This window comes from Seriola aureovittata, chromosome 11 (genome assembly GCF_021018895.1).
Source record: "Seriola aureovittata isolate HTS-2021-v1 ecotype China chromosome 11, ASM2101889v1, whole genome shotgun sequence".
Classification (NCBI taxonomy): domain Eukaryota; kingdom Metazoa; phylum Chordata; class Actinopteri; order Carangiformes; family Carangidae; genus Seriola; species Seriola aureovittata.
In genome coordinates this window covers 7,019,734-7,030,934 of record NC_079374.1, presented here as the reverse complement: position 1 = coordinate 7,030,934, position 11,201 = coordinate 7,019,734, and the positions used below count along the sequence as shown (strand labels likewise).

Here is an 11,201-nt window from a genome sequence, read left to right as displayed (position 1 = left end):
AGAGAACAAGAAGAACTATCAAAAAAAAAAAGGTCAAAAGATGATTTTGTCTATTGTTTTTGCATTGGATTTTCAATCAGGAAAAGACATGAAAATACTATAAAACATGTAAGACTGAATGATAAACAGTTTTTGACAAAACATTAATGCATTTGAGATATCATGCTTGTTTTCTCTGGGCAATCAATCGGCCTGCTAGTGTGTCCACAAAATCTTAAAAACAGCTTGTGAAACTTTCTGCTTATTTCACTAACAGTGACACACGCAGATGCGGAAAGACACAAGCAATGAGAAAGAGAAGTAACACAGGAAGTGAGTGAGGTCTCGGTTAAGCTAAAGAAACGGCAATACTCACTCAGATGCTTCAGCTCTCCAACCAGCTGGCGCAGCGCAGCAGACACTCTCTGCTCAGTCTTCCTCTCAGAGTTCTGGTTGGTTAGACGATCAGGCTGGAGGGAGGCCTCAGGTCCAGTCTGCTGAGGAGGATTTCTTCAAGGTAGGTCACCCGAGGATGCACCTTTTGTGCGTGTTATAGATCTGGCCTCCAGAGGTAACGGCAGGCACAGTACATGATAATCAAGAACCAAAAATTCATATGTGTGTGTAGAAATACGGTTCGGTTTCAGCTGTACAGGAAGGTAAATTTGGTCTAGAATGCAGCACTAAACTACTCAATTTAAGTTTGCTAAGTGCATTGTATTCATTGCACTGATCTGTTGTGTGTGTTCATTATTACACTTGTCAGTTGAGAAATATCTTGAGTGGGGCAACTGTATGTCACAATGTTGACAAAATTAACAAACTTCCTTAACCCTAAACTTCTTCTATGTTACGGCACAATGCAAAGACGCGGCATTAAATGCTTTTAAATCATATATCATCAAAGTCCTTGATCCATTATGGTGGGACATGAAGATGACTGAGGTCAGAGTTCACTTAAGAGCAGTAAAACATCAATATAGAGCTTTCTTTTGTCCATATTCCACTCCTACACATTATGGAAATGACCTCACAATCATCAACACATTTGTCAGTGTATTAATGCGTTGGAGGCGGCAAGAGTCACCATTGTTTAAAGGAGACGCCAACGTATTCTCTGCTCTCATAGAATACAATGATAATTAAACCTGTCAGATCAGAAGTTCTAATGAATTCAAATGAAGCAGATGGCAAACTGTAATACAACAGTAATCACAGGTGGTATCTTTACAGAGTGCACTGCAGACTAACAATAGAAACAGCAAATAAGGATAATAACTAATATAACTAATAACTATCAAATAGATAGTGACATATTGGTTTTATTAACAATAAACGTGTGGAGAAAATGGAGCCTTTGATGCGGCTCATTTATCGGACGGTAACCTAACTGAAGTTTCAGATTGCAGTACAGAGGACGTGGGAACTGAATGTTTTAGTGCTCAGCAAACACAGTGCTGTAAATAAAACCACAGATCTGTCACTGACCACGTATTAACATGACGGTTTTACTGGGAATTTTTTTTTAAAGGTTTTGAAAAGTCAAGTTCAGTGAATCTTCTACTCTCTGTCAACAAGTGAGGTCACATGAAACACACGGTAGTTTGATGTGCTGTGAAAAAAAGATAAAATCACCTCTCGAAACTTTCTGACTAAACTTTTAAGGTTTCGCATGGATGAGCTGGCTAGACGTTTACTGCTCGCTATATGCTACCAAACAGTCCTGTGTAGCCCCAAAAATATATCTCTGTCCACTAAAACTCTTCTTTTGTCTTCACGTAGGAGGTCTCACCAGCGAAACAACAGTCCTCAGCACCAGGGGGCCAATGATATGGGGTACGGTATTTTTTTGTTTCCTTTTTACAGCACATAGTTTCAACAGTCTTGTATAATATTATAATAGAAAGTATTTAAAGGTGTCATTGAATTTATCACTTAATGGAGCCGAGTCTTCAGGTTTGAAAGAAAATCACAGAAGTGTTTGACTTCCCTGTTTTCATGTCTGAGCCTTTGCCTACAATCATTTCGTTGCATCTGTTTTGACCCCTCCTGCTGTACAGTTGGCTTAATGCTCTGTAATGTAATGTAACCCTTTTTTCTTTTTTTTGTTTATTTGTCAGGTCAGGATGTTTAAATTTTCTGAAAACAGAACTCTGAAACATCCTCTTCAGTTTAATGTGCTTGTAAAATAATCTTTTAATCTGTTTCTGTCAGTATTTTCTTTATCTTTAATTTCACCTACACAAACTTTGTGAGTCAGGAAACAGTTCAAGAGTAGAAGTGGTTTAGCTGAAACCGATTTAATGGTTCCTCCTTTTCAGGTCACAGAGGACGCAGTACAAAACAGATAAGGGACTTTTGTCAGCTGGGTTGAGGAGGCAGGAAACAAGCTCCATTAATTAAATTCCTCACATTAGAAGTGGTTAAATCTACGTTTTGAGCCATGAGGTCTGCCTGTTCCACTGAAGAAAGTGGTACTTCTACACAACCTAAGAGGAAGTGAGAATAAAAGTCTACCGTCAACATGAAACTGCCACAGTCAACAAGCCTTTCAAAATAAATCTTTGCCCACGCTTACTAAGCTTATCGTCCATTATTAGACATAAAAGGTTTATAAACCCAAATCAATGAAGCTGTTTTGGATGCAGACTTGACATTATAATACAAAGCCAGACACCTCTGAACATCATTCATTGTTAATTACTAGGAGAAGCAAAACAACACAGTAACGCACAACCTGCTCTTGCACCACGTTTCCTCTTGTGTAGGGGAAGCGGAGACGACAGCGGGCCAGGGAGGCTGAGCCGCAGACTGTCTCGCCTGGGCAGCAGGCATCAGTCCAGGGATCCACCGAGACCTCCGGCTCAGCCAGAGAGACCTGCTGTTCCACCTGACAGACCTGTTCACCAAGGTGTGCAACCGCTGGCTCTCTGTAGCTTTGATTTTATCTTGTAATTATAAATCCCAACTGACACAAAAGATCTGTATCTGAGGTCATTTTGTCTGCAAACCCAGAACAGTGTCATGACGTTCTTCATCTTTCAATATCAGTTCTCCTTTTGGGTTTGGTGTTATAGATGACAGGCCTTCTCCATCAGCCCCTGCTTCACTTCCACCTCCTGCTCCTGCTCCAGCTCCAGCACTGGGTCCTGTTCCTCTTTCCCTGCCCAAGGAAACGCCACCTAAACGCCCGGACAAAGCAACAAAGCCCAAACTTCCTCCTCGCCCTCTGTCCAAGGTGTTCAGCAGCACTGATCATGGAGCAGCTGTGTTGCAGGTATATATTTGTGACTTACAAACTAATTTTAAAATATGACATGCCAAAGTATTCATGACAAATATTGTTTTTGGTTTTTCTTCCTCACAGGGCTTTGATACTTTTCGGGCAGATGAGACTCTCTGTGATGTTGTCTTGGTTCCAGGGGACAGCAAGGACACGTTTCCAGTCCACAGAGTCATCATGGCTTCATCCAGTGACTATTTCAAGGCAATGTTCACAGGTGAGCGGTCCTCTCTCACACAGCTGGAGGCAGACAACATAAAAAACTCAAGATATGGTGAAATGCATACAGTGATGAGTGCACTACAAAATAATGCAACACAGCAGAACAGCAACAGACAACATTAGGTATACGCAACTTAATACAGTATCAGTGGAAGTGCTGGCTCTGAGAATGCTACCATCAGCATGCGAACACCCTTACAGTAAAAAAGAATTGGACAAATTTGAATTTTGACCTCATGATAGCACAGTTTTAAAAGTTAAAGAATCATGAGAGTGATTATAATTCATCCTAAGGAAAACATGAATGTCTCAACCAAATTTCATTGTAATCCATTGTAAAAAAAAAAAACAAAACAAACATTTCTGACATTTCCATCCCTAAGGGCTAAAAACACAAACACATCATGTCCAAAGAAGTATCACTGTGAGGCTGCAATACTTTGAAAAACAAAGTGAGAATGAAAAATGTACTGTCAGTCTACTTTTAGATTCTTACCACTAGTGGCCCCAAAATATAGTTTGTCCTGAGCTTGGTGCCAGAGGAAAATAGCCTTGTGGAACGGGGTTATTATGAACTGGAAATGTTATTATGTACTGTAATGTTGCCATTTTAGGACATCTCAGACTTCGCTTGTTAGGCTGTTATTAGCATACCACTGTTTTTAATGTACAATATGCCGAGCCACCTTGTTTGTGATTGTACAGCCTATGTAAATGCTAGCTTGTCTTCGCCATCTGATATTGTTTCAATGTCATTATGGAAGATAATATATAGAATAGCACGTTGTCAGGGTGGCATTACTCATTTACTTTTAGATAAACTTAAGCAAGAGAAAGTTGGAATTATCTCACTTCTGCATTACTTTCTTTCAGTTCATCATCAGGTTCACCTCATGTGGTTTATGTTTGAGCGGATAGTCTTTACAGCTGTGTCTTTGTATCTTGCTGACTGTGCACTTTGAGTCATTCTTTCACCTTGTCCTTGTCTCTGTGTTCAGGAGGCATGAGGGAGCAGGAGATGAGAGAGATCAAGCTGCATGGTGTCACTAAGTCGGGTTTAAAGAACATCATAGACTTCATTTACACATCCAAAGTCACCCTCGACATGAGTAATCTCCAGGACACACTGGAGGCTGCTAACTTCTTGCAGGTCATGCCTGTGCTGAGCTTCTGTAATCAGCTTCTGAGCAGTGAGGTGAGAGGTTTTTCTGCTCCTCTAATGTCACACACTCTGCCTCTGCAAAGTTTCATCAATACATTTAAATTACACCGGCTCATTAAGATGTCCTTCCCATCCACACTTTCTCAGTGTCATATTTGATTGTTAGTTGCAGCTGCAAAATAGTTAATGTAAAACTGTGTATTTTTTATTATATTAATTTAACCCATCTATTTTCTGTATTGTTTGGTGACAGATCACTATTGATAACTGTGTGGAAGTTGAACGCATCGCAACAGACTTGCTCCTGGAAGATGTTCAGCTGAATATAGGTGAGATATAAAATTGACCTGAGAGCACAGTGACAAAAATACAATATTACATCTGCATAAATATATAGACGGGGTGGAAGGTGAGATTAGCATAGAACTTCTGTATTAGAGTTACAATCTCTTACAAACTTCATCAATCCCTAAAACCAATCCGTTATCTTCAGGAACTTGTCCATCACTAAAACATACAGTAAGACCATTAAAAGTTATTGTACTAGGCGTCCTTTCGGTTCAAAAACTAAAATACTGAAAGGTTATGATGATTGTTGTTGATCCTCTTTGTTCTATCAAATCTAGGTGAGTTTGTGGGCCAGAACCTCTCAGCGTTGGTGCAGTGTGGCCGTTACCTCCAGCTCTCTGAGACCAGCATGGCCAACGCTCTGGCCAGCAACTCACTGGAAGGTTTCTCCGAACTGGAGCTCTACCACATTGCCAGAGGATGGCTGGACCACGACCCTTCCACACGTCACTCATCCGTCTACGCCTTAATGCGCCATATTCGCTTCCCACTGATGAGCCCCAGTGAGCTGATTCAGATCTCCCAGGATGAAGAAGAAGGAGGCGACTCCCTGATGCGCTCTGACACAGCCTGTGTGAACCTCCTGCTGGAGGCCAGCAACTACCAGATGATGCCTTTCATGCAGCCAGCCCTGCAAACTGAGCGGACGCAAATACGCTCAGACTCCACGCATATTCTGGCACTGGGCGGCGTGATGCGGCAGCAGCTGGTGGTGAGCCGGGAGCTGAGGCTGTATGATGAAAATACCAACCACTGGAGGGCCCTGAAGCCCATGGAGGTACCACGCTATCAGCATGGTGTGGCTCTTCTAGGCGGCTTCCTCTTCATCGTTGGAGGTCAGTGTTAATTTGTATTACTATAACTTACCTCACCTTCAGTTGAAGTCATGCATCACACTGTGCATTACTAACATTGACCAAATAATATGAAGTTATATTAAAAGATAATATTTCTGGTCCTCATTGATTTCTCAGGCCAGAGCACATACGACACCAAGGGTAAGACGGCCATAGACAGCGCCTACCGCTATGACCCGCGCTTCGACAAGTGGCTTCAGATCGCTTCGCTCAACGAGAAGAGGACCTTCTTCCACCTCAGCGCTCTGAAGGGGAAACTGTTTGCAGTGGGAGGGAGGAATGCCTCTGGGGAGATCGGTGAGCTGCTATTAATTCTTGTTCTACTTCTGCTGTCAGCACTGCTTTTACTACAGTCAGCTGATGAACTGATCATTCATTTTCATCATCAATTAATTTATTAATGCAATCCATAAAGAATTGAGGTTTAAATTAATTAAAGGAGGATTAATTCAGGAGAATATAACTGAAACAAGAAATATAATTGTTCCACTTATAATACTTCTGCTTCTACTCTCAGCACTGCTGCTACCATCACTGCTCCTTACTACAGCTGTAGTAGTAAGGAGCTACTAGTGGAGTTTTGTCAATGCACAAAAAACAAACATGTCAATCAGGATTGATTTCATTGCCTTTAGAAAGACAGATTATAAAATTTAACCCAAATGTCTCTGTCACCATCAGAAACGGTGGAGTGCTACAACCTGAAGAAGAATGAGTGGACATTAGTGAGCAGTATGGTGGAGCCTCACTATGGACATGCTGGAACAGTTCATGGGGGCCTCATGTTCATCTCAGGTAAAATAACACTGTTCAACACACTGTCCCCAGGGGTGGAAAGGAACCCTCTTGTGCTCAGAGGGTGTAATATGTCCTCTTGTCTTGTAAACACAATGATGGCTGAAGCTCTTGACAAGCAACCATCACCACCACCTGCTCCCAACAAGAAACCACATTCGGCAGCAGAGAAAACTTACATATAGCCCCTTAATATAATTATTAATTACAGTATATAAAGCCTTTACAAGTGGTGGTTTTTTAGAATGTGAAAAGCTATGGGATAAAATCCCATAAAAAACTGTAAAACATAAAATAGAAAATAGAAAAACATAGAAAGATTTAAACGGTTGTAAGTAAGTTAATTCTGCTTATTTAAAAGACTCAAAACTTTGTACAAGACACAATGGAGGAAGTGTCTTTCTAAACTACCCCTATTACTGTTTAAAAAGTGACTCAAGTAACCGCTCTCTGATGCAAGACCTCTGTGGTTAAGGTCTGGATACGTTAAGTTTACAGAAACTAGGGTAAGAGAAAGATCATGTTTCATATATAGCTTGCATTTGTGGTAAAAAAAGAAACAAAGACTGACTGTATGACGACCCGTGCTTTGTACACCTGATCATCCAACCAGACTTTCTCACCATTTTAGTTTTCTTGCAGCTGCACAACAATGTCTTGCAGTTTTACCATTCCTCCACCAAGAGAGAGCAGTCATTGTTCACCCCATCGGTGGAGGTCAATAAAAAAATCCACACAAAGGTCATTTTAAGTTTCAACAAATGACCTGTGTACAGTGACTCCTGATGCAAAATACAGTATGATATATGGAGAGCATTTGTGCATTTTGGTGGATACCATCTCTTCTGAAAACACTCCCCAAACTGTCTTAAAACTGTCAATAAAAACAGCAGAAAAGAGCCAAGTGTGGAGGCAGAAAAGCCTTGAGGAGTGCTCTAAGCCTGCAATCCAGAGAGGGAATTTAAACAGGAATAAAAAGCCTAACTCTGGATTTACTTGCTGTGTTAATATCAAGCAGTTGGGTAAAATCTTCCTTTAAATCTCATTAACTCTTAAATGGATTTTGATTTTCTTGACCAATTGTGGTGCTTTTAAAGTGTCACAAACCCCATGTACCATTATTTATTGTACAGACAGAAGATACAAAATTTGGGCCACCCTGTCATTAATTTTGGGGTCCAACAATCAGAGTCTAGGATGTATTCATTCACATCTAAGCCTGTTTAGTTAGATTGTGACAAGCATTGGCTAAAGGTGACAAACGGTTCCACTTTGACAAGATGAATTATCAACAAAGCTTGTTTGGCCCACCTATTTAAAACCACTTCCTTTATAGCTGCACATTCTCATGAGCTGCTCTTAGCCTGATCTGTGGCAGGTTTTAAGCAACCTTGGACAGGAAATGGGCTTCTCATGTTGAGAGCAGAACCATAACTTTCACGTGTAGGACTGAGAGGCAGGAAATATAAAAACCTGCAGTTGAAGCAGGCCAAAGCGTTTATCATCAAAGTTCAACCCCATGACGATATACTGTGGTGGCAACATATACCATCCACCAGAATACAACACATACTTTACTTGGACACAACACCCTGTATTTAGATCACATACTGTATTCACTGCAATGCTGCTAAGTAAAGGCATTTTCTCACATTTACGTAAGTGTGCATTTTATGTGAAATTACTAGCTGATTAATCTAAGAATAAATTCCTATTTGGATAATTGATCCATTGTGTTAGTCTTTTCTTTTAGGAGGTGATCAGACCAAGTAAACAATTTGATGACATTACATTGGTCTTCACATTTATCAACTACATGATTAACTGATTGATTGAAAAAAATCAATAACAACTATAAAACTGATAATTAGCTAGAGCACTAAAATACAGTTATACACTGTGTATTAATAGAACATATTTAGTGTGTCTAAGATCTTCTATGTGGAAATATCTTCAACATGCTGTAATATTTGTTGGATTCTCCTTTGTCACACAGGTGGCATCACACGTGACACATTCCAGAAGGAGCTTTGGTGTTATGATCCTGCTGCTGACACATGGAGTCGACGTGCTGACATGATTGAGTTGCGTGGCCTGCACTGCATGTGCACCGTCGAAGACAGACTCTATGTCATGGGCGGGAATCACTTCCGAGGCAGCAGCGACTATGATGACGTCCTAGGCTGCGAGTACTACAGCCCCGAGACAGACCAGTGGACGGTGGTGGCTCCCATGCCTCGGGGCCAAAGTGACGTTGGTGTGACTGTGTTTAATGGGCAGATCTATGTGGTGGGAGGGTATTCCTGGAACAGCAGATGCATGGTTGACATTGTGCAGCGGTACGATCCAGAGCAGGACATGTGGGACAGAGTGTTCAACGTGCTGGAGCCTCTGGGGGGGATTCGAGCCTGTACCATGACAGTTCATCTCCCGGAGGGGTCAGTGGACGAGGCTCAGATACAAGAGTGTCCGCTGCCCACAGCGAAGAGTTGAGAGCACACCACAGACAGGGGATTTCTGATTAACAAGACTAAAATTTAGCTACATGCTGTGTCGGAAAGAGGGCAAAACAGGAAATGGTGTGGGTTGCAAACACAAGCTGCAGGTGCAAGTATGGCTAGCTAGCTAACATTAGCATTCTAGAAAAAATTCTACAGCTGTCTATCGAACCCTATCTTTAGTGCTATTTCCTGTCCTTGCATTTACTGCCAGCCATGCAGCGTGTATCCTGCTCTGCTGCTTGTGTTCTTTCACTCGGCAGCCACAGTATGTAAAAGGAAATCCTCGGTCAAACCCACAGGTCAAAGTTCAGTCAGACTGAACTCTGAAGCAAAATAGGATCAGTTAGGATCAGAGGGCAAATCCAGAGGTATTTTTTGGTGGAAACTCAACTTCATCATGGAAATAATGTGATTGAACAAAAAATCTTACATAATTTTATCTTTTCACTATCATTCTCATAAAATAACCAAAAACATGCCAGATCTTTCATCTATCATGACGCACAAGCTCAGAGGAATACATTGAACTCTGTGTGTCATAATGGAGGATGAAGGAATTTGTTGCACAAAAGCCACAATGCGGTTAATTTGTGAGGGTTTTTAAGTGTCTGGATGATAATGGAGTTCTGTGGCACCGAGTCACAAGATGTAAGCTGGACTGTGGCTACAAAGACAGATTGTCTTTATTATGATTTTGGGAACTTGAATTGGAACTTGTTGTCCCTCTGTGAATGTATCCAGTGACTAACACAGAGGGTTTTCACAATAAACCTTGGGTTTATAGTCCAACAAGAGGCAATCACCTCAACAAAGACTGTGATGTAATTGCCCCAAAGTTTTTCAAACCAACAGACACTGTAAAACAATCTATATGAATTCCATAAAACATTAATATAAAGCAAAATAGCCTGTGATTTTTCAGCTCTTTATGCCCCCATAAAGCCTGTGGAGACTGTACTGCAGTTCATTTTCCCATGTCCCCAGGTGAAGCTGCCTGAGCCTATATGGTTGAGAAAGAAAGAACCTGAATCATTACCAGCTGTGTCAGCGGGGCTGGTACTGTTTTCACCTTGTGAATCTGTGTGTAAGTGTGTCATCATGGCAAAATATGGTCCTGGAAACAACTACTGTGACCGAAACTAACACGAAAGCTGTTTTCAGTACTTTGGCAACTGTGAAAGATGCAGTCATGAAACTTTACAGGTGTGTATTTGAGATCAAAATGAAGGTCGTGTAAGATAGGTGTGGTCTGACCCATGAGTACTGAGTAGTAGTAATAACTACTCAGTACTCATGTAATAATGTAGTAATGAATACTGGGTACACATGTAATGTAGTTCATGACTACTAAGCACTCATGTACTATTGTAGTAATAACTCCTGAGCACTCATGTAATACTGTAGTAATAACTACTGGGTACTCATGTAATGTAGTTCACGACTACTGAGTTCTCATGTACTATTGTAGTAATAACTCCTGAGCACTCATGTAATACTGTAGTAATAACTACTGGGTACTCATGTAATGTAGTTCACGACTACTGAGTACTCATGTAATACTGTAGTAATAACTACTGAGTACTCATGTAATGTAGTTCACGACTACTGAGTTCTCATGTAATGATGTGGTAATAACTACTGGGTACTCATGTAATAATATAGTAATAACTGCTGAGTACTCATGTAATGTAATTCATTACTACTGAGTACTCATGTAATAATATAGTATTAACTGCTGAGTACTTATGTAATGTAGTTCATTACTACTGAGTACTCATGTAATAATATAGTAATAACTGCTGAATACTCATGGGTCAGAATGATGATCTATAGTTACCGTTTGATAATGATTCATCAAAGTAAATGAGGACAGATGATGAGAAGCTTCTGGATTTAACTGCTGTATCATGTTGCTATTACACAAGCTCAGTCAATGACTGTCTGTATGTTGTGTTTTGTATATTTATATTAAAATGCAGTGTTTTGAGATTTGTTGATTATGCTCCTCATGTTACACTGAGAATCACATTATTCACTGTGAGCGAAGGCCAAAC

General features: G+C 40.7%; 1 protein-coding gene across 1 annotated transcript; it reads left to right on the top strand.

Annotated features, from left to right (window-relative positions):
- Positions 1 to 356: 356 nt before the first annotated feature.
- Positions 357 to 11,136, top strand: si:rp71-68n21.9 (kelch-like protein 9). The gene is made up of 11 exons (XM_056388872.1): positions 357 to 496; positions 1,762 to 1,815; positions 2,748 to 2,890; positions 3,057 to 3,256; positions 3,347 to 3,479; positions 4,483 to 4,679; positions 4,900 to 4,975; positions 5,273 to 5,830; positions 5,969 to 6,148; positions 6,533 to 6,646; positions 8,643 to 11,136. Exons 2-11 carry the CDS (start codon positions 1,811 to 1,813, stop codon positions 9,137 to 9,139), a joined length of 2,103 nt encoding a protein of 700 aa, XP_056244847.1. The 5' UTR covers positions 357 to 496; positions 1,762 to 1,810; the 3' UTR covers positions 9,140 to 11,136.
- The last annotated feature ends 65 nt before the right edge of the window (positions 11,137 to 11,201 follow it).

Bases quoted from the DNA above. Each gene is read 5' to 3' on its own strand.
- si:rp71-68n21.9 (XM_056388872.1), top strand. The intron at 3,257-3,346 runs GTATATATTTGT...TCTTCCTCACAG, and splicing joins ATGGAGCAGCTGTGTTGCAG to GGCTTTGATACTTTTCGGGC. The intron at 6,647-8,642 runs GTAAAATAACAC...TTTGTCACACAG, and splicing joins GGGCCTCATGTTCATCTCAG to GTGGCATCACACGTGACACA.